Source organism: Xylocopa sonorina, chromosome 1 (assembly GCF_050948175.1).
Source record: "Xylocopa sonorina isolate GNS202 chromosome 1, iyXylSono1_principal, whole genome shotgun sequence".
In the NCBI taxonomy this organism is placed as follows: Eukaryota; Metazoa; Arthropoda; class Insecta; order Hymenoptera; family Apidae; genus Xylocopa; species Xylocopa sonorina.
In genome coordinates this window covers 10504453-10528710 of record NC_135193.1, presented here as the reverse complement: position 1 = coordinate 10528710, position 24258 = coordinate 10504453, and the positions used below count along the sequence as shown (strand labels likewise).

At 45.8% G+C, this 24258-nt stretch overlaps 1 protein-coding gene across 1 annotated transcript in view; it reads right to left on the bottom strand.

Annotated features, from left to right (window-relative positions):
• Positions 1-501: 501 nt before the first annotated feature.
• Positions 502-24258, bottom strand: part of Mdy (diacylglycerol O-acyltransferase) — a 98379-nt gene continuing 74622 nt past the window's right edge. Inside the window, exons 9-12 of the mRNA XM_076906872.1 lie at positions 24051-24095; positions 15476-15654; positions 2426-2576; positions 502-1895 (exon numbers count right to left, since the gene is read on the bottom strand). Of these exons, the coding sequence (XP_076762987.1) occupies positions 1719-1895; positions 2426-2576; positions 15476-15654; positions 24051-24095 (552 nt within the window). The 3' untranslated portion in view covers positions 502-1718. The remainder of the gene's footprint in view (positions 1896-2425; positions 2577-15475; positions 15655-24050; positions 24096-24258) is intronic.

Sequence of the window (24258 nt, the reverse complement as noted above, 5' to 3'; positions counted from 1 at the left end):
GAGTGGATGGTCGTTCAACCCCCGTCGCGTGCCTCGATTTTCTTATTTCCTTCTATTATCGTGGCCGAAATAAATTTTTTACTTTAAAAAACATGCTACCTCGCGTTTTCTCCCCCCCCCCTCTCTCTCTCTCTCTCTCTTTCTCTACTTTTCTGTGGTGGACAAATTTCCAAACAACACGATTACCCTCATCTGTCGTTAACTCGAGGATCCACTCAGCCTCGATCCACTACCGCCGCAATTCTGAGACGCGTTCTATGGGGCCACGACAGGTGGATTACTTATTAATTATATATTTTTATCGTTGAATCTCCCCCTGTTGGCATTCTAATGGATTTTATTTATTCTTGAATGCGAACGTTTGTCCGCTTCAGTGACTATTGTCTGGCCCAAAGAAAGGCCTTTTGATCCCCGAATTATTCCACCGCATTCAACCCGAGCGACATCAACTTACCCTGGAATTTTCTTTCACGGGGCAGAGGCGAAATTTAACGAGGCTGGTAACAAAGATTTCATTTATTCGACAACCAGCCGCGATCTTGGCCGCGGGACGAACGTCCGCGAGATCGTCTTTTCGTATACAACTGACACCAACTTGTGCTCGCTAAATGCTCGGCATCTGTTCCTTCGCGATACGTAACGGTACACGGCTTGAAATATTCACCGGAATACTAGAGGACTACGCGGCGGGATAAATTTATTACGGCTAATATTCCCTCGATGCGCGCTCTTACCCATCCCCCAAGCGATAAAGCATCGTCAGATAGAAAAAATATAGTGAATTATTGTCTTAGCGCACGCATAATATCGCTAGCTCGCGCGAGCTGTACAGCTCGACGAAGCCATGGGGCGGCAACTAAAAATTTACGAGGGACCACCTGTGCACGATCGAATAGAAAATTATTTCGACTGACAAAACGCATCTCGCGCGATTTATACTCTAACGGTTGATTAAGACGGCTGGTGCAGCGGGACGCGGGAACTAATTTCTGTGTAATCTCATCGAGAACGATTCGGTTTCAAAACGCTCGTATCAAAGTGAGTAACAATCTTATAGGCTAGAACATGCATAAAAATGGTTGAACGAATACATATTTCAACGACCTGAACGGTCCGTTCCAAGAGTGACCGAAATTTTTACGCATACGAAGAAATCTGGAATTTCAGGCTCTCGTATGGGTCTCTAAATACACAGTTGAAAAAGTTCGGCCAATATTGGAATACACCGCGTAACAACATTTTCACGAACATCGCCATCACCACGTTTATATATTAAAAATAGAAATGAAAATGGGAGATGAAAAATCGTGCGCGGCTCTATCTTGCGGTAGAGTCTTTCGTTTCACGTATCGCGTACAAATCACGCGTAATTTCCCGTTAGTTAGGTTTGGTTAGGTGAGATCGGCTCGAAATCGAACCGCGGGTTTGCAATACTTAAGGCATCGTGATATAGAGCTCCGTTGCAGGAACACGGGGCGCGTCACCGTTTCCCTTTCACGCTCGAAAGAATAGAAAGAACCGAACGATTCGCGTTAATGTCGCGGGAAATCGTTTGAAAAATAGCTTGTACACGGATCGGAGGTAAAATCTGCGGAGCGGGAGGGAGGCGAAAAAAAGTATTACGATTGATGGAACAGTGGCGAGTGTGCTCCCTTGACCGATGGGAATTCGTCTTTCCGACCACTCTGATCGTCGATTCACGCTTGTCGCACGGCACGCTATACCTCGGAGTAATCCTCGACCAGTATCTTGCCGAAGTGAGTTATCGCGTAATCGTGGTAATACATCATTATGCAAAGTGGTTGTCCGATAATGAGACTCGCCCACACTGTGATATTGCCCCATCTGGCGCCGTAATGTTTCTCCACCTTCTTACTTATCAGCGATAGCGGTATCTGAAAAATCAATTAAGAAACTTTCTTCGTCGCGGTCTGCTGTTGTCAATTAGTGTTAATCCTTCGACAGTTGGATGGCTCCCGAAAAGATGATCTCTTTAGGAGGGACTTTCGAAGGATTAAGGCATTCGACGTCGCTGCGTGAAAGAAGTTCTCTGGTTCTTTGCGTGAATTAATGTTTTTAACGAAGAAACGAATTCGCAGGTAAAATAATTAGACCCAGAAACCAGAGAGATCCTTTTCTATTTTCTCTGCCAACCTCTTAATGGTGCATCTAGAAAATTCTAGCGCGTGCATATTTAAAATCTAAAATGACGTAATCCTATTATCCGTGGTATATTTAGAAGTAGAGAATTAATGCCTGAACGTGAGACAACGTCTAGAAGTGTCAAAAATAGATAAAGCTTCAAATAATTGATAGATCCAGGCCGTAGAATTCCGTTTCCCAAGCTTTATCCGCTTGCAGCTGCGAGAGAAGTTTAGCGCGGTATCTGTTATAAGAGGATGATATTTTGAGGAGTAAACTTTACCTGTCCCATCATCCCTATGAACGCCCATATCTGGAACGTCTTCAGCGGCACGCTGACGAGGTACTCGTGGAAGAACGCGCTGATGAAGAAGACGGTGACGGACGCCGTGTTCCTCCCGTACCCCATCTCTATGATAGGGATGTACAGGTGCCTGAAACGTGCAAAAAATAGTTCACCTCGTGTCATTATTAAGTGGTGGAAAAACGACGGGGCCAGTTAATAGAAAGTATCGAGCGTTCTCCGCCTCGTTTCCCACGACTATTCCCCGACGTTACGGGAAAATACCCGGGAGAACGTTCTCCTCTCGGCCGTGCGGCCGCTCCCATTACTATGTTGTACCACAAAGTAGCGCACCCAGGCTAAGGGGGCGGAAAAGGAAGAGTGAAGGGCTAGGCGTAGATAAGCAGTGTCGCGTTTAAGGATCAGCAGGAGCGGAATCGTCTCGAAAAATTAAAGCAATGACCGTGCAAGTTTGCCGGAATAGCGACACTTTGGCGTGTATACGCCAGCCGGTTCACGGGGCGAAGGGAGCCAGCCAGCGCGATGCAGGAAGAGATCGTTAGCCGGCTTGGTTATCAGTGGCGGTGCATTGGAAAGAAGAAAGCTGGAAGACGGCAAGGGGTAGGAAGAAAAAAATAGCGCAAAGAAGAAACGGAAGGAAGGAAGGAAATTCAAAGGTGGGACGTCGTCGTCGAGGACGGTTTCGTTGCCGCGAAGAAGAGATTCCTTTCTTTGAAGACCCGCTATCCTCGTCGCGCCGCGAAACGGGAAGCCCTGCCTGCCTTCTTTCGCGTTACGTTTTTACTTCCACCGCCCCTATAGGTCTCTCTTTCTTCCTTTCGCTTTCTTCTTCTCGCGCGGCCCCTCCCCGTCGCGCGCGTGGTTCTCGCTCGTTCACGGAAAAGACGCCTCGAAATATCTTCCAGTTATAGAGGCATTATAAGTGCCGCGGGGAATAAACAGCCTTAAGTGCGCGCACCGCGATGCGTATCGGCTTTTCCCATTACAAACCTGAAAAGAGACGTCGTCTTCGTCGACAGTCGTCCATTCCAACCACCCCCCCCCCCTCCTACCCGACGTCTGCGACCGTCTACGAGCCCCCGCGTCTCACCGTGCAGCTTTTCCATTTTCACCTCTCGCGACTACTCGCGCCCTACCCTTAGCTGCTGCTGCTGCTGCTCCCCGTTGCTTGCCGCGGTCGCATGGCTGCGTGCCAGTTGCAGCTTGCAATTGCAGGCTGCATATCTCGGCTGAGGTAAAGGAGGGAAAAAAACGAACGAGAAGAAGGAAGAGAAGAACGCTGGAAGCGCAGGTGCGGCCGGATGAACGGGAGAAGAATGAGGGTTGAAAGATGGGGAGAAACGATGAAATTCGAGCCTCGGGATCGCGGCCGACTGCGACGTTTCCAGGCAGCAAAGACGATTACTGTTTTTGTCGGGTTAATTATTCGGAATTGAGTTAATTGCAACTTGATGAGATCCTTTCCCGATGGATTCGGCTCTAATCGAGACGTTCAGCCGACTAAAACGAGCGCCAACTTAATCGCCGCCTTTTCCAATGTTTTACAAAAGATTAAAGAATAACACCAAGATTCGATTGTAACGATACGTACGCACGCATTATTGCTTTCTTTGTATTTCGGCAAGGAAATTGATATATCTGACCGATTTGTGATACGAAACATTTAACGCATTATTAATAAAGATGAAAAGAAGCTCATTTTTTACAATAATGTCAGCTTCCTTAAAATACCTGGAATTTATCTTTCATTTAGTAGCGAAACAGTGTATGACAGTTTTTAAGACATATACACATTCAGGTTTCTATCGCGATTCATGAGACGTAAAGTATGCATAATTACTTTACTTACTATATAAATAACTATGTACATACATAGGTATATACATACATAGGTATATAATACTGCAATAAGTTGCAAAGAGCATAAATTTACAATAAAAATTTGAAAATTAACAAATTACGGGCTGTAATAGCGTAAAAATTGATTTTTGTCAACTAACGATCACCACAAGAGTGGGGGTAGGTCGTGGTAGGGATGAATGTATAAAAGCTGTGTAAGACTGATAAGGGCCTTTTTGCCAGTTGGACCTTGCGGCGAGAAGGTCAGGGTGCAGATGAGAGTAGTTGCTGATGGTGGCTAGCTGTGGAGGGACCGAGGGTAGTGGACACTGGTGGATGATTGTGGACGGTCGTGGATGACGGTGGACAGTGGTGGAGTAGCCAAGGGTAGTGCATACTGATGGACAATTGTGGATGACAGCTGCTCACGGTGGATAGTGGTGGACGGTGGTGTGGACGGTGGTGTGGACGGTGGTGTGGACGGTGGTGTGGACGGCGGAGTGGATGGCGATGTGGACAGTGGTGTGGACAGTGGTGTGGACAGTGGTGTGGCCGGTGGTGTGGCCGGTGGTGTGGCCGCTGGTGTGGACGGCGATGTGGATGGAGATGTGGACAGTGGTGTGGCCGGTGGTGTGGACGGCGATGTGGATAGCGATGTGGACAGTGGTGTGGACAGCGATGTGGACAGTGGTGTGGACGGCGATGTGGACGGTGGTGTGAACGGTGGTGTGGACAGCGATGTGGACAGCGATGTGGACAGCGATGTGGACGGCGATGTGGACAGCGGTGTGGACGACGATAGACGGTGATGACAACGACTTTCATTTGCTGATGGGTAAGTGAACAAAGAATGGGTCCCTGCGTAGTCACCTCCACGGGGTGGGCCTGGGTCCTTGGTAACGTTTTGGAGAGACCGGTCTCTCGAAAACGATATCATGCTAAGGACTACGCACGTAGACCTAAGTACAGATGTAAATTCAATATTAGAACTACAAAGCATTTAAACTGATTGTTTTATATAGACCTTATACATTAATTTTTACAATTTTCTATAACATTGCAATAACTTAAATTTACTTGTCACTTTTCATTTTCTATTCTTTGCTTTCCCTTTCGAGTATTTTTACTTTTTCGCACAACTATTATTCTAGTTTGTTTGCATGAAATCAAAATACTTTTATTGCGGGTAGTTCTAATGTTGAGTTAGTTGAAAACTTTGTACTGGATTGTAAATTGTGTAGTTAGTTAAGCTAGAGTTTAAGTTAAGTTAAGTTTAGGTTTTCGCCGCTGGATCGCCGATGGATCGCCGATGGAGCGCCGTTGGAGCGCCGCTGGATCGCCGAGGGATTTTAATTATTGATATTTTTAATTATTATATATATGTAATTATATGTATGTAATACCCCTATTCCCTTCTTCTCCTTTATAATAAAATTGTAAAGGAATACATTTTCTTATCCGAAGTGAGACACAGCCACTTCCCCAATCCGTTACCGTACATCAATCAAAATAGAACACAATTATTCTATTATAAATCGGTTCGCGTTTAGTCAGTACTGATGAACATGCGTTACAATCACCCTTGAGCATTCTAGTTTTGTGCTACGTGAAATCGCTTCACGTAGTTTTCTTTTTTCTTTCTTTTTTATTCGTTCGAGATTCCGTCTTCCATCGCCACGCAGTGAAACAGACGGGACTCAATCAAACTGATGTGGTTTTCGGTGCCCATTGAGATTTCGCAGCCCTTTTCGATTGGTACGCCCGTTGGGTACTCGATCTGGGTATAGGCTTAGCACAGTGGACGCGCTCACCGCGGGTTCGGGCCGAGTAGCTCCTACCCCGTGTCGCTGGGGTCTTCGGACCTGCTGTAAGACGACTTGGGGCGGTCTACGGAGTTCGTTCTTGTCGGTGGGCAATGCGTCCTAATGCTAAGCCTCGCTGAATTCTTGATGGTACCCGCATTCACCATTGGGGAGAGCGTGGTTCCGATTGTTTCATCGTAAGACGTGGCATAACTTGTTCGCGATTCGCGTCGGGTACGGTTCGCCTAGTGGCTAGTGCTGAACCATCGGGTAGAATGCTCTCGCGAGAATGTAACGCAGGTTTATTCGTGCTTGTTCGTTTCGGTCGCGCCGCGAATTTTATTCAGTTTATATCTTAGCTTAACTTTAGTTTAATTTGATTTTGTTTCCATTTTTACTAAGATTCTTATCAATTTTTCTCACAATAGAATTATAAAATTTAGTATATCGTATCGTAGACCCCATTGTGTTGAAACACTTGAATTTTATCGAAGTGTGAGTAGAGTCATCTTAGAAATTTTACTTTTGGTAAGACAGTGGCATTCCTCAACATCCCTTTCGCAAAAGTCCATACTGCAATCTCTAAAATCTATGTAAAGAGAATGTATTATGGATTCCGGTGTTTTGAAATTTACAAGTAGAGTCAGTTCTCGGTACCTTCTGTACCGAGAACACATAGATGTAATGGAGGGAGGATGGGATTAGGGAAATTAGGGATGGGTCCCTGCGTAGTCACCTCCACGGGGTGGACCTGGGCCCTTGGTAACGTTTTCGAGAGATTGCGCTCTGGTAAACGATATCAAGCTAAGGACTACGCACGTAGACTTAAGTACAGATGTAAATTCAATATTAGAACTACGAAAGCATTTAAATTGATTGTCTTATATAGACCTTATACATTAATTTTAACAATTTTCTATAACATTCCATTAACTTAAATTTACTTTTCACTATTCATTTTCTATTCTTTGCTTTCTTTTTCGAGTATTTTTACTTTTTCGCACAACTATCATTCTACTTTGCTCGCATGAAATTAAAATTCTTTTATTGCGGGTAGTTCTAATGTTGAGTTAGATGAAACTTTGTACTGGATTGTAAATTGTGTAGTTAGTTAAGCTAATGTTTAAGTTAAGTCAAAATTAGGTTTTCGCCGCTGGATCGCCGATGGATCGCCGATGGATCGCCGTTGGAGCGCCGCTGGAGCGCCGAGGGATTTTAATTATTATATATTTAGGGATTTTAATTAGATATATTTATATATTGTATATGTATATAATTACCCCTCATATCCCTTTCCTAATATCCCTATCGCAATGTCCATACTGCAATCTCTAGAATCTATGTAAAGAGAATGTATTATGGATTCCGGTTCTTTGAAATTTACAAGTAGAGTCAGTCCTCGGTACCTTCTGTACCGAGAACACATGAATGTAATGGAGGGAGGATGGGATTAGGGACATTAGGGATGGGTCCCTGCGTAGTCACCTCCACGGGGTGGACCTGGCCCCTTGGTAACGTTTTTGAGAGACCGGTCTCTCGGAAACGATATCAAGCTAAGGACTACGTGCTTAGATTTAAGTTATTTGTATGATTATTGTCTGATTAATTAACCATTAGTATAAGTTAAGTTAAGTTAAGTTTAGGTTCTCGCCGCTGGATCGCCGTTGGAGCGCCGTTGGATCGCCGTTGGATCGCCGCTGGAGCGCCGAGGGTTTTTAATTATTGATATTTTAATTATTGATGTTTTAATATGTTTTGTATATTTTATATGTATGTAATTATATGTATGTAATACCCCTATTCCCTTCTTCTCCTTTGTAATAAAATTGTAAAGGAATACATTTTCTTATCCGAAGTGAGACACAGCCACTTCCCCAATCCGTTACCGTACATGAATCAAAATAGAACACAATTATTCTATTATAAATCGGTTCGCGTTTAGTCAGTACTGATGAACATGCGTTACAATCACCCTTGAGCATTCTAGTTTTGTGCTACGTGAAATCGCTTCACGTAGTTTTCTTTTTTCTTTCTTCTTTATTCGTTCGAGATTCCGTCTTCCATCGCCACGCAGTGAAACAGACGGGACTCAATCAAACTGATGTGGTTTTCGGTGCCCATTGAGATTTCGCAGCCCTTTTCGATTGGTACGCCCGTTGGGTACTCGATCTGGGTATAGGCTTAGCACAGTGGACGCGCTCACCGCGGGTTCGGGCCGAGTAGCTCCTACCCCGTGTCGCTGGGGTCTTCGGACCTGCTGTAAGACGACTTGGGGCGGTCTACGGAGTTCGTTCTTGTCGGTGGGCAATGCGTCCTAATGCTAAGCCTCGCTGAATTCTTGATGGTACCCGCATTCACCATTGGGGAGAGCGTGGTTCCGATTGTTTCATCGTAAGACGTGGCATAACTTGTTCGCGATTCGCGTCGGGTACGGTTCGCCTAGTGGCTAGTGCTGAACCATCGGGTAGAATGCTCTCGCGAGAATGTAACGCAGGTTTATTCGTGCTTGTTCGTTTCGGTCGCGCCGCGAATTTTATTCAGTTTATATCTTAGCTTAACTTTAGTTTAATTTGATTTTGTTTCCATTTTTACTAAGATTCTTATCAATTTTTCTCACAATAGAATTATAAAATTTAGTATATCGTATCGTAGACCCCATTGTGTTGAAACACTTGAATTTTATCGAAGTGTGAGTAGAGTCATCTTAGAAATTTCACTTTTGGTAAGACAGTGGCATTCCTCAACATCCCTTTCGCAAAAGTCCATACTGCAATCTCTAAAATCTATGTAAAGAGAATGTATTATAGATTCCGGTGTTTTGAAATATAGAAGTAGAGTCAGTTCTCGGTACCTTCTGTACCGAGAACACATAGATGTAATGGAGGGAGGATGGGATTAGGGAAATTAGGGATGGGTCCCTGCGTAGTCACCTCCACGGGGTGGACCTGGGCCCTTGGTAACGTTTTCCAGAGATTGCGCTCTGGTAAACGATATCAAGCTAAGGACTACGCACGTAGACTTAAGTACAGATGTAAATTCAATATTAGAACTACGAAAGCATTTAAATTGATTGTCTTATATAGAGCTTATACATTAATTTTTACAATTTTCTATAACATTCCATTAACTTAAATTTACTTTTCACTATTCATTTTCTATTCTTTGCTTTCTTTTTCGAGTATTTTTACTTTTTCGCACAACTATCATTCTACTTTGTTCGCATGAAATTAAAATTCTTTTATTGCGGGTAGTTCTAATGTTGAGTTAGATGAAACTTTGTACTGGATTGTAAATTGTGTAGTTAGTTAAGCTAATGTTTAAGTTAAGTCAAAATTAGGTTTTCGCCGCTGGATCGCCGATGGATCGCCGATGGATCGCCGTTGGAGCGCCGCTGGAGCGCCGAGGGATTTTAATTATTGATATTTTAATATGTTTTGTGTATTTTATATGTATGTAATTATATGTATGTAATTATATGTATGTAATTATATGTATGTAATTATATGTATGTAATTATATGTATGTAATTATATGTATGTAATACCCCTATTCCCTTCTTTTCCTTTATAATAAAATTGCAAATGAATGCATTTTCTTATCCAAAGTGAGAAATAGCCACTTTCATAATCCGTTACCGCTCGTTCATTAAAATAGAACACAATTGTTCTATTATAAATCGATTCGCGTTTAGTCAGTACTGATGAACATGCATTACAATCTCCCTTGAGCATTCTAATTTTGTGCTACGTCAAATCGCTTCACGTGCTTTTCTTTTTCTTTCTTCGTTCGAGATTTCGTCTTCATTGCCACGCAGTGAAACAGCCGGAACTCAATCAAACCGATGTGGTTTTCGGTGTCCATCCAGATTTTGCAGCTCTGGTCGAATACGTTCGGGGTACTCGATCAGGGTATCGGCTTAGCACAGTGGACGTACCTCTTGATGGAGTCGCAACGTTGTATTCCTACCCCGTGCCGCTGGGGCTTCAGCCTGCTGTAAGTCGGTACGAGGATGGTCTACACGGTTCGTTCTTCATTGAGAGCAATGCGTCCACTTGCTAAGTCTTGCTAAGATCTCGATGGTATCCGCATTCACCATTGGGGAGATCGTGGTTTCGATTGTTTCATCGTAAGACGTGGCATAACTTGTTCGCGATTCGCGTCGGGTACGGTTCACCTAGTGGCTAGTGCTGAACCATCGGGTTAGAATGCTCTCGCGAGAATATAACGCAGGTTTCGTGGTACTTGTTCGTTTCGGTCGCGTCGCGAATTTCATCTATCTTTGCTTCAACGTAGTTTGATTGTTCAATTTTATTTTAATTTTCTTAGTAGTAACTCTTTTTAATTAGAAATTCGTATCGAAACAATCTTCTGCAAAACACTTTAATTCGTCTAAAGTGTAAGTAGAGTCACTTTAAAGATTACACTTTGGCTAAGACAATGGCATCCATTGTCATCCCTCTCGTAAAGTCCATACTGCAATCTCTAGAATCTATGTAAAGAGAATGTATTATGGATTCCGGTTGTTTGAAATTTACAAGTAGAGTCAGTCCTCGGTACCTTCTGTACCGAGAACACATAGATGTAATGGAGGGAGGATGGGATTAGGGAAATAGGGATGGGTCCCTGCGTAGTCACCTCCACGGGGTGGACCTGGGCCCTTGGTAACGTTTTCGAGAGATTGCGCTCTGGTAAACGATATCAAGCTAAGGACTACGCACGTAGACTTAAGTTCAGATGTAAACTCGATACTAGAAATATCAAAGCATTTAAATTGATTGCCTTTTGCAACTTGTAGATTCTCAGTATCTTTCTATGTAGATCTCATAGAGTCATTTTTTAAATTTGCTATAGTTTTCATGAATTACGATTTTCTCTCAACTATTTATTTGTTACCCTTTGGTTTTCTTTTCGAGTATTTTTTCTTTTTAATTTAACCATCATTCTACTTTGTTTGAATGAAATTAAGATACTTTCATTGCGGGTAGTTCTAGTGTCGAGTTAGTAAACTTTTAATTGGATTGTTAATTGTATTAAATTAATCAGTTAAACTGTTGTTTAAGTTAAGTAAAAATTAGGTTCTCGCCGATGGATCGCCGATGGAGCGCCGATGGATCGCCGTTGGATCGCCGCTGGAGCGCCGAGGGATTTTAATTATTGATATTTTAATTATTGATATTTTAATATGTTTCGTATATTTTATATGTATGTAATTATATGTATGTAATTATATGTATGTAATTATGTGTATGTTATTATATGTATGTAATACCCCTATTCTCCTTTATAATAAAATTGTAAAGGAATACATTTTCTTATCCGAAGTGAGACACAGCCACTTCCCCAATTCGTTACCGTACATGAATCAAAATAGAACACAGTTGTTCTATTATAAATCGGTTCGCGTTTAGTCAGTACTGGTGAACATGCGTTACAATCACTCTTGAGCATTCTAGTTTTGTGCTACGTGAAATCGCTTCATGTAGTTTTCTTTTTCTTTCTTCGTTCGAGATTCCGTCTTCCATCGCCACGCAGTGAAACAGACGGGACTCAATCAAACTGATGTGGTTTTCGGTGCCCATTGAGATTTCGCAGCCCTTTTCGATTGGTACGCCCGTTGGGTACTCGATCTGGGTATAGGCTTAGCACAGTGGACGCGCTCACCGCGGGTTCGGGCCGAGTAGCTCCTACCCCGTGTCGCTGGGGTCTTCGGACCTGCTGTAAGACGACTTGGGGCGGTCTACGGAGTTCGTTCTTGTCGGTGGGCAATGCGTCCTAATGCTAAGCCTCGCTGAATTCTTGATGGTACCCGCATTCACCATTGGGGAGAGCGTGGTTTCGATTGTTTCATCGTAAGACGTGGCATAACTTGTTCGCGATTCGCGTCGGGTACGGTTCACCTAGTGGCTAGTGCTGAACCATCGGGTAGAATGCTCTCGCGAGAATGTAACGCAGGTTTACTGGTACTTGTTCGTTTCGGTCGCGTCGCGAATTCTAATTCCTTCTTTACTTCTATCTATTTTCTTTAACTTTGATTAGTTTAACTTTAAATCATAATTTTTTCATATTTTTCACCAAATTTCGAGTCATTAAGTAGTTCAGTAAAGTTTGTTATATCGTATTGTAATCCCTTTTGAGAGACACTTGAATTTTTCTATGGTGTTTGTAGAGTCACTTTACAAATTTCACTTCTTGTAAGATAGTGGCATTCCTCGTCATCCCTTTCGTAATATCCATACTGCAATCTTTAAAATCTATGTTAGATTTTAAAGAATGTATTGTGGATTTCGGTTTTAAAGTTACAAGTAGAGTCAGTCCTCGGTACCTTCTGTACCGAGAACGCATGGATGTAATGGAGGGAGGATGGGATTAGGGAAATTAGGGATGGGTCCCTGCGTAGTCACCTCCACGGGGTGGACCTGGGTACTTGATATCGTTTTCAAGACAAATCTGTCGAAAACGATATCATGCTAAGGACTACGTACGTAGATTTAAGTACAGTTGTAAAGTTAACACTAGAATTATAAAGAATAAAGAATACTCTAAAAATATTTCAATGCAGTTTCAATTTCCCAAGTCCTTCACATGGTTCCGAAATTATGAATTGTATTGTAATTGATGTGATAGATTAAGCTATAGTTTTTGTAATTTTTCATTCTTCGGAGGAATCGTTGTCGAATCGTACATCTGTTCATTCTTAATTCAATATAATACCCTCTGAATCTCATTAGAATTACTGATGGGGATTTATTGTTGTCTACGATCGGTTTTTCGTTCTGAATGAGAGATACGATGGTTTGCCGGGGTGAATGATCTGCGAACGTGGTGTGGACGTTCTTATCGCGTAAGAAGATTACACCAAGTTAAGCCGCGGGAATGCAACCTACTAACCGTGCCAAAACGAAAAAGTGTGCGTGAGGTCAATCGATGGTGTCAGCTGCTTAGTTACAGCGAATGCAAAGCGGAAAAGTAACTCGCGAAGCGTTAGGAGTCAAGAAGTATAGTAAAGTAGAATGTTTAATGGGAGAAACTTCGACTCGTTCCTATTATTACTAGAGGCTATCGTTATAGCTGCGCGAAAACCCTTTGCTAAACTTTCCACTTGCCGAAAATCCAACGACCCTACACTCGAGGCGGGAGAGAATTATCGTTTTCCCGTGTATCGTTCTCGCGCGAACCCTTCGATCCAAGGGATTTCCAACCCTTCCGCGTGCGCGACACCCTTCTTTTCCCGCGGCCCCGCAACAACAACTTTTACCACGGCTACCTTTTTCGAGGATTTAAACTTTCCGCGAAGCTACTTTCGAAGTAAAAACGCCCCGGTCGTCGTCACCGCGGCGCGGGGCGAGTTGTTAGCGGCACGTGCACCGGGCAAAACCGACGGAAAAGTGGAACGCCCCTACGCGGAAAGTTTCCCGCAACTTTGCTAATTGTATTGAGCGAGCGATGCATAACCCAATGGAACGATGACAGACAAGACGTATGAGGATAAAAACGGCGAGACGGGACGCTGGCCCGTGCATCTCTCGCCGCGTGTACACGACGAGATTTTCTGGGAACGTTGCGCGAAATTGGATACATGAAATTTCACTGAAATACAACTGTTTCCGCGGCTGTGAAAATTGAAAACGAGAGAAGTACCATCGTAATTGTAACCGGAGGCAAGTCTATCTAATTGTCTCAAGGGTGGGCATCGCGTTAAATTGAGGTTTGGCGTAAAAGAAGAACGCGCGTTGCTCGCGTTGCACGGCTTCTGGCTGAACGGTGAAACGTTTCAATTAAACATAAAATTAAACAACCGAAAGCCTACAACTTTGCATTTGATCGTCGCAACTAATTGTTCTCGATTTTAATAAATTTCACGGTTTTCAAACGTGCACCGTTTCGCTTCGCCTACAATCGATTCAACGAGCTTCGATTCAGCAGGCTTATTGTTACGAAATACAAATAAAAGGATACGGATACTTCTGCCGCGCACAATGGCAACGCAACCGGGTGAATGACGCGTACGGGCGAGAACGAAAATTAATTAAAAGCGACGTCGATGTTGTACTCACGTACGTAAACACGTCTACGAATTAATGTACCGAAATAAACGTTAAAACGGAAGATTTCGCCGCGCACAGACCGCACGGCAGGTAGTTCCATTTCGCGGCAGAATAGTTTTCAAACAGGGAGCCGCCGGCCGACACCCTTTCCAGTTACACCGACATTAAAAGTACTACTTAGAGTGGCGGTAGTTACAAGTATGTGTGCATACACCCACGCACGCGCGCACACATTCGTACATACGTACATATACATATGTACACGAAGAGAAAGAGAGAAGAGTGTAGAGGTGGAGAGGTAAAACAATTAGCCGCGCGCAGCAGTTTCCACGGGGGTTAAAAGGGGCGGTAAACGGATGGGAGATGTTGGGTGGTGCAGGCGCCGGGGGAGAGTCTCTGATTCACGGAAATTTCTCTTCCTTTTCGGAGGGCAGACAGGAGGGCCTGGTTCTCGCGAAAATTGTAATTAAATCTCCTTAAAACGGGGCACACTCGTTAACGAAGTTTAGCCGCTTAGGCGGAAAGAAGCTCGATCAAAAGTGCGACTCGCGGCTTGGATAGCCGAGTTCTTTTCCGTTACTTTCTCTACCCTCCTATTTACCGCGCCTCGGCGCTGTCTTCATCCCCTTTCGTTCGCGCCGGCTACCGGCGCTATTCAAAGCGCGGGGGAAACCTACCGTTCTCCGACGGCTCCTTCGCGGTGGAGTGTGAAAAGGTAACTCGCAGATTCGGTCGAATTAGTCTAATGCGTTCGTTTAGACGGAACATTTGCTTCGGCGCTAATGGTGGGAACGGTGGTGGATTGAGATTAGGTGGGAGAATTGCAAATGCGGCGGCATTTCTGGTTTTCGCCGGCAAAATTTCGTTTCGAGTAATTTTAAGCAACCGGTGTTTGCATTCCGGTTTATCCGCGGATTAAATGGACGATTTAATGGAGGCTGCCAATCAACGCGAGTCGCGAAAAGTAACGTCCGTTATGTGGAACATGAATGCAACGTCGATTACTTTTACCAATCGCCGATAGATCGTCTTCGTCTTCCATTCAAATGTCTAAAAATACATATAATACGATCGTTCTAGCCGCTTTACCAATTTGCTCGAAAGATGGAATCAAAACGGAGAAATCTACCATCGGTTATCGTCGTCTAAACTGAACGTAAACGATAGCGCCGTTCTAAATCGGTGCAATCTACGGTCTACCCTGTTATGCTAGCATTTTTCGATCTGGTTGCAAGGGGTGCGCGTGGGCGGGGATCGTTTACTCCACCAAATGGAAGCTGGTTGTTACACAATCGGGACCCAGCGTATCGTAACGCGGAGTACATCGAATCAACGACACTTACCGTACGGCCCATCGATGCACAGGCATGTTCCATGTTCTCCAGAAAATGTCGATGTTATCCGCGTTCCACCAGTCGCAGTAGAAATTCCGATCGGCGAAATGCAACAGTTCACCCATCAGATTGAGGAACGAATGGAAGAACAAGTAGAAAAAGCACAGCCAGACCAGATGATTCGGTATCTGCAAAACACCCAACAGCGACAAATATATATATATATAATAACGATCAAAGTTTTCAATTACGTCATTACGTAGGACCGAGCAAAAACTAAACCAATCAAATCCCCGTGGAAGTTAATCATTCGATGTCTATGAAGTTAAATACTAATCGCGCGCTCCAGCCTTGAAGTTTCGTAATTTATGGAAAGCGGTGTTAATTGGTTTGGCTTTCGAGGGTTGCTCGATCGGTCATGCACAGGGTGTAGTCTCGTCGCGCACCGGATGGCGAACGTTTACCTGCGTCGCGTCTCCATTTTTATTACCGTCAATCTCCATCGGGTCGCGAACGCAGAAAACACGCGAATAACCAGCGCGTAGCCGACGGCTAAGACAATCGCCGGTTTATTTCGTTTTCCTTCCTATCTTCGTCTAGGCGAGACTTATTAATCCGCGGCGAATTCACATTTCTCGATATTCCATTCCCGGTAGCCTCGGGGCGGCTCTGGCAATTTCGCGTAATTCTTAACCGATGTTACTCTCGCGGGCTCCGCTACCCGAAGCGAGGAACGACGGGAGAAAGGAAATACGATAGTCGTTGAAACGTAACTACCAAGGGAACATCGTGGCTGGTGCGCGTTCTCGAATATTTAAAATGACCTGCTAATGGCGAGACAAAGAACTAGCGGAACACGGTGGATAAAAGGAAAGAGAGGGGAGGAGAATCCTATCTGTGTTATTTACATTGGACTCGGGGCGAGAGGTAATTCCAGGCTCGAGAGCCCACGTTACGTCTCGTTGACTCTCGTTCCGCGGAGTCGATGGACTCGAGGGGGGTGTCCCGAAAAATTGCATCGAAATACGTCGTCAACCAGGATTCCGTCGGTTCGTCCAAGAATTTTCGAAGTTATTTCGTTCCGAATGTCTCCCCTAATTCCCCCTTGAAGCATCCTCGCAGCAGCCCGCTTCCGGCAGCCCTTTACGCGCGCCAAAGGACTTAATAATGTTGCCAGGCACAAAGGTCAAGTCTCTTTCGCCGGCAGGCATTCGCGGCACTTTTATGAAAAGAGACCGTAGTATACGCCTTCCTTTACGAACGGTGGCCTCTGTCTTCGCCTCTTTCATCAACCCCTTTCACCGCCATCGTCTCGCTATTGCCGGCTTCTTCCTCGCGACCAGTCCACGTACTCCGCAAAAACTTACCTCGACGTTTTAATTTCGTTTACCCTGGCATGCCGCCGCTCGAAAGAAAATAAACGGGCGGAACGACAGCGGGGCAGGAGGCAGCGGGGGGGTTTGGAGCGTGCCGCTAGAGGGGGATAAAATCCTGGTGAACCGTTTGAGACGCGAACCGATGATACCACAAAGGAAAAAGCGTCCGGGTAAACTTCGAGCCTTGACTTCCTGGCCAGGGGCTATCTTAGAAGCGAAACGCCTTTCCACCGTCGACTCGAGCTTCCCCGTCGAGGGGGAGAAATCTTGCCGTGTGACGTGACGGAGTTCGAGACCGGCGGGAATTTGAATTTTCCACGACTCGTTTAGCCGGCTGGTAGCAACCAAGTTTTCCTATTAATCCTCCATAACTCGATTTCTACGCCTTTGCCGGCCAAATTGAAATCGTTTGGTACCCGTGCGATATTTGTACGCGACGCGGAACGAGAAAGAGAGGATGATCAACAGTTTCGATACGCGAATTGCTTCCCGTCTCGTACGATCGCCGTATATTTGTATCGAAGGTGTGTAACGAGTATGTGCTTAATGAAAAGAAAAGCGAATCACTATTACGTGAAACTCGGTACGCTCGAGCACGGCTAGCCCTTCAGCTTCAGCGTTTCGTATCAAATATTAGCGCACCGAAGATTGTACCGTTATTAAAGCAATATTTTTCCAAGAGATCGTCCCGTGGCTTAAACAGTAGAACGGGAAGATCGATTCCTGATAGGAAGACGTCGGTGGTATCGTGTTCGCCGGCGAAGAAATAATGACAAGGTTAAAGGATCGGGCAATTTCGCCGTCATCTCGACGCGACGTCTATAAAGTTTGTTCAATTTTTCTCCCGCTCCTGATTGTTATTCTTACATCCCGTTCTTCATACGATAACAGCTACTACCCTCGCTAGATTACACAGCCGCGCACAGACCTTGCCGCTGCAGTAAATACTACGTGACGTGCTCCCAGGGGGTAGTCAGGAAAGGTGAACGAAGAGAAAGAGAGAGAGAGAGAGAGAGAAAGGGCGGAGGGAAAAAAAATAGCAGAACGAAAGTGAAGCCTAGCAAGAATTCAGAGGAAAATGGAAAATATCGATCAGCGACTTAACGAAATGCCAACCGGAAGGGTTACGCTTAAACAGGTGCCGTTGGAAAAAAGTTCCTTCGAAATTCCTAAAGCAGCGTCACTCGCTGCTTTAAGAAAATTAGAAATATACAATTCGAAAGAAAGAGCGACAGAGTGCTTCTTATGGGGGAGATAATAGATGAAATATCAAGAAGAAAAATGTCGAGCGCCATTTTTGGGAGGGTTCGCAATAATGGCTGCCATTTCTTGCGTAGCTCTCAGGATGCGCTGCCATTAATTCAAAGGTAAAACGCGCTAGGTAATATTAACGCTTTCAAATTGAGCTGGCGAACTAATGTTACGATGAAATACGACAAACAATGGGGTTCTCGCGCATACCGTCCGTCACCTCTGGCCTTCCTTTTTACGCGGTTGCTTAACAATACCAGCGTTCAGGGTCGTGTCCATATTCGGTTCAGCCACGGGTAAGTACATATCGGAAATTCAATGGACCCCGGTTCGTCGTATTCCTGGATCCAGTACGCCCGCATTATTGATGGAAATCGATCGACTGTTCCTTCCGTGTACGCGCATAAAGCACACATTACAGTCTGACGCGTGACGAGCCGCGTTTCTGTACCTACAAGATCGGCCTCGAAGTAAAAAAAGAGCGAAGAGGGCACCTTTCGCGTGTCCCTTCCCTCCGCCGTTCTTCTCACCCGATTCTTTCTTATTTTTCGTCGGAGGGGCTGTCGCGCGTCAAAGAGATTCCGAAACGAGCAACGAGTGGACGGAACGGAGGAACGCGCTCGTATAAAGCAGATCGATCTAAGGAAACGACCTCGTTGGCAGCGGACTGCAGGAAAATTGCGTTTCCCCATTACGACGAGATTAAAGTCTCGTCCTACATTGCAGTCGCGACCAACCCTTAGCCCACTCCCCCTTTCGTTTCCTGCGAGCGTTTTCCCTTCTTCGACGCGATCTCCTTGGGCGAGCACCATCGTCCTCTGTCTTCGAAGTTCAGCGTAGGTTCGTATATAAGAACCGCAATTAACCGACGACGGTGGTGGCCCTGTGGTCGATGCGACCATCCCCGCGGTTATTTGCGGTGTAAACGAAAATAAGGAGTCGCAGTATGAGACGCCGTGCGTCCCGTAAGTGGGCGAGCCCCCCTGTTCCTCGGTTTCCTTCCTGAGGCTCTCTCTCCGCCGCTCGCTTCTGCTACGTTCTCGCTCTTTCGCCGATTTCGCCGCGGTCGATCGGTAAACAATTATTTTACCCGCTTCGAGCCATTCTTAAGGGAGAACGGAGAATAAGAGGGGACGAGAAAAGGGGTCCTGAGAACGAACAATCTTTCTCGCGGCGTGACTTATGAGATTGGACGTAGAGGTTTCCGTTGCGCCTCGAGGAACCGCTCCCTGAGAGCTACTTATATTTCTCAGTTAACGCTCTTTTGCGTCGATATCGTTCTTCGAGGCTCTTAGTTGTTACCGATCCGTTCGATCGTTGAAAAAAATTGCCTCTTTCGTTCCATCGGGAAAGCTCGCCATCGCCGCGAGATCGGTAGACCGGGATCGCGTAATATTAGAATTTTCTGCGCGCGACGAGAGTCCGGGGCGGAATTGTTGTTTGCACTAGCGGCCGCAGACGTCGATAATTAATGACAGGATGGTTCCCAATTAACTGGCGGCCGGCAAAAATTTTGCTAACGAAGCCCGGCGATGCGTGGCCTTTCGGGCCGCGCGGCGCTTTAATCGCGAATAACCAACAACGCGACCAACGGCGAATGGGGCGCTATTATACACGGTCCAGGCGGGCGTTCGCGGTAGTCGTTTTGGGAGCAAGTCATATAATTGAATTCGGTTCACCGAGTCCGGCTCACTGATCGAAACACTACGGCTGGCTAGTTTCGATCTGAAGCATTCGTACTAACGAGAGAATAACGAGCACGAGTAACGACGATCGAATGGGATCGGCCGGTCCGCGCCGTCGGCTTCGACGGACCTCGCGGCGGAATGCCTCCAATACGGCGAAGAAGCGAGGATTATAAATACACGGGGTGGATTCTCCTGGAAAGGATCGCCGCGCTCGTTCCCTCGAACGGTGCCATTTTAATGACGTCCGACCGATAAATTATTCATTTGTTTATTTAAATGGGATTGAATCCCATTAGCGGCCCGGTTTCGCGTCCGTGGTTTCCGCACGATACTTAAACACGACGGTGCAGTTGAGCGTCTTTTTAACGCGCAAAGCGGCTCTGCCGTCCCTTTCTTCTTGCTCGCAAAAATGAAAGAAAGACACGCTCGCCCGTCAAAAAGATCCTCGTTTGCAGCGTGGCTAAGTACCGTGCGACTATCGCATGGAAACCGCTCTTACTCCACCGAGGGGGCGAAAATTACGTATTATAAAGGAACAGTCGCACATCTCGCGATGCACATCCATGAAAATTTATGAACGCTATTCCTTAGACACGCGATAAATTTTGTCCTACTTTGCGTTTCGTGCCCGTTTTCTGATTTCTTTTACCGTGTTGAATGTAACGTGAGTTGACGACGTGCGTTTTCGAGCTTCAAAATTATTGGGGAACGCTCGATACGTTCGCGAATCTTCGATCTTGCAAGGGAACAAGGGCATAAGACCATTTGTCACGAATCACCCTGTATACGCGACATAATTTCACCCGCGACCGATCATCCGCATTTACCCCGCTCTTAAACGAAGGTATGTATTCTTCCGCGCGAGCCAATCGGTCTTTCTCATTTATCGATCGTCCGTTCATCGTTCGATTGGTCCCTGAACTGTAAACGAGAACGCTCGCGTGAAAAGGCGTCGGTCCTCGAGAGTGCGCGAGCTTTTCGAGCGTACAGAACGATGTTAAACAGTCCGATTGTCCAGTAAATTAGATGCGCGCGACTACGCTGCTAACGCAGCGGGGGCGACATTATGGATGGTGAATTCGTACGCGTACACGATTTTTCCGATGGAATTTAAAAATTCCCTCGCCCGTATCGACGACAGGGGGTTGCTTATTTGCACAGTACTTGTTTTTACCTCGGCGCACGGCTTTCACGTTAATACAGGAACACGTTGCGGACAGGACCAACTCGAAAATCCATTTTTCTGATTACCTTTCCATTAATGCGACCACCGGGCCCTGGTTTTATGGCCCGACACGCCATCCGGTTCACCGGGCTCCGTCGTTGTTTTGCCCGCGATATTGCATTATACAGAATTAATCTAATGGTTTTTATCCCCGCTGATGGACGTTGTTCCTTTGACACGCGTATTACCGCGCGCATTTTACGCATCGAGTGACCCCTTTCGGCGAGCCAGACACGACTATATCCTGTTATCGTTGTAAACTCGAAGTGAAAATTTTAATTAAAGCATCGGGAACGGGGTGGGCCGGGAAAAAGAGAGGGGTGCGGGGTGCGCGCGCGTTGGTGCTGCGGCTTTAATGGTATCCGCAAATGTTACCTGTCAAATTATGAAGCTGCGTTTTGCGAGTCTCCATCGTTGGTTATGGAATAACGCGGTTATTTACCGCTCGAAATCCGATAAAATCCATACAGAGAGGCCGGATGGCGAAGCCTCCACTACTTCGCGAACGAACGACACCCTCGAGGGAAGGAGAGAGGCAAGCGGGCTGCTCGAATTTTCGCGACTGTGTTTCACGCTTGGGTGACACGCTGCTGACGCATCGGTACCGCGGAACAATCGCAGGAGGACAAAGAATACGCTAGAAGTGAATTAAGAGTCGGGTTCGTGGCCGGCGATTTCGCAGTCGGAAGCGTTTTCGAGCTAGAAAAAACTGATTGAATAGAACGACGGGACGGTGAAAGCCATCCACCCGTTATTCTTTAAATAAAACGCTGAAAACACGCACACGTAAGAATTATTTTGCCGAGCATTTTTAATTTAATGATGTGTACAGGCTTGTTTCGCCAGCAACGGGAAATGTTAACCCTTTGCGCTCGACGACTTTTTCGGTCGGGCCGCGCTGCAACTCGAGACGATTTCGCGCGTAAATGCATTTATATAGAACATACGAAAGTGTTATATTTTGTTATATTATCTGTGTTTACATTTTGAAAAAAGAATTATCGGATTTCTGTAATTGCGTTTGGTGTGACATGTTACTAAACACTTACCAAAGCATTCTGAATTGCGAGAATCCTGTGGGTCATCGCTGCTACTTCCGGATTCACTGTCCGTTACTCTAATTTTTCTATTTCTCACACCCGATACAGCATCACTGTTTACACTTGCTCTACCACATAATTTTCTGATCAATTAAAAATCAAACTCGCGTTAAAACTTTCAAACGAATGGTGGAAAATTTCGCGACACGTGTGCTCGCTACGATCGTCGAAGCCGTACTAACGTAGCTAGATACGTCGTATTCAGGATTACAATCGTAGAGCAATCTTATCTTAACACGTTCACGCCGGGGCGAAAATCTACGTTTCTCCGCGTGAGGCGGGACTGTCTTATCGCGTTAAGCTTCGTGGGGCGGGGCAATATCGTTGCAAATTTGAACTCGCTTATTGCGAAGGTAAAATTATCTTTTCTTCTACAGAGGCGGTTAGAATATATTTGAATTTTTGCCCTTATAAACAATAGATAAAATGGATTTGGAGGAAAGTGGTTCGTCTGAAGAAACGACTGATTTTCTGAAAACGCGTGACCCACCGGTGGGTCACGCCGCCCCACGGAGCAGTCAAGTGTGACCCACCGGTGGGTCACGCCGCCCCACGGAACAGTCAAGTGTGACCCACCGGTGGGTCACGCCGGCGTGAACGTGTTAATCCTCACTTTACGTCGCAATGTCACTTTCCAACCGAAGACATAAACAGCCTAAGGGACCTATTCGCGAATCAATACTTCGCTTCTATCAACTGAAGATAACGAAATTCAGCATAAATTCAGCGGCTCGAGTTGCCACGCAAAACATGGCGAGTGCGAGTCGCCGTACGAGCGCAAAAGGTTAAATCCCATATAGCGCTAAAACTTTCTAAAGTGCGATTATGATTTTAATCCTTCGCGATGTAATGCTCCCCAACTTTTCGACTGAACTACGCGTAAAAAAGAGCGCGCAAAATATGCGTACCGTAAATTCCATCCCCAGATGAGCTAACATTCACGATTCTCACTAGAATGGTTTAAGAATCGAGCAGAAAATACTGTCTACCATTTCCGGGATCGACGCGGCAACCCTTTCGAGGGGTAGAAACGCTTATTACGCGGAGGCACAATAACCCTCCTCCGGCGTTCGATCATCGATGTCATAGGCCGAACACGAGCTACCGGAAAACTCTGTCACGCGGGAGAAACGACAGGCTAAGAGTTCTACGGGGGTGGATGCAATTCACACGACGGCGGCGGCGTGTGCACGGGCAACTGTACACGGGACGGGAGTTGAATCATGAATTCGTACGTTCCGCGAAAGTTTCGAGGATCCATTGTAACACGCCGCGTTCCGTCAGAGGCGAAACTGAAGCGCTCCGTCCCGTCTATTCGAGGATTTGCAACGTTGCTGCTGTATTAAGCGGCACACTTATCGACGACACGGTTTCCGGTGACACGGTAGATCGAACGACGCCTCCCCCGCGAGCAGCCCAGCTCGCGAACACGACGGGAAAGGAGATTGAAATCGCAAATATTGCTCGGAGGCTCCCCATCCGAGAGATTTTCGACGGGTCGTCGAACGATTCCGGATGAGATTCCGCGGAGTGCACAACTGCAGCGATGTCTTACGCACACGCGTGCCGTGGGGGTTTCCGCCGTGCGTTGCCGAGGTTTCCGCCGTTACAAGACGCGACCCTCGACAGGAATTAGCTAACGTCTAACCTCAGAATTTCGTTCTGTTGACAGAGTTCGGTAATTTTAACGAGACTCTGCGAGTTCCTGCGTTCGACGATTTCGCGTGGAATTTTTTCCGAGGCAAACATTTTCCGAATTATCCCTCGAAACAAAAGGAACGCTTCGAGGGATTATTTTCTCCGGCGCGTACAAACGAAATTTGACGGAGCGAAAAATACGGATTATCGTCGGTTTAATTCCATTTTTAATATGTCTAGTAGTCTAGTACTTCCGGTCGGGAGCGCGCGCCTGCCTTGTTCTCGATTGGATTGGATTGTACTCACGGCCAGTTTCAGCAGACGCTCGGAGGCCTTCGCCACGTCCATGTTCTGAAAAATAAACGAAGTTCGATTATTAATTCGAAGAAAGCCCACGTAAGCGGTAAATACGGCTGGAATTGGAAGTTGGGCGTGGGCGTAGGGATCCGGTATGAAACAAGGGTGTGGAACGAAAGTTCCTAATTGGACTCGGGGCTGCGGAATATGTAGCGCG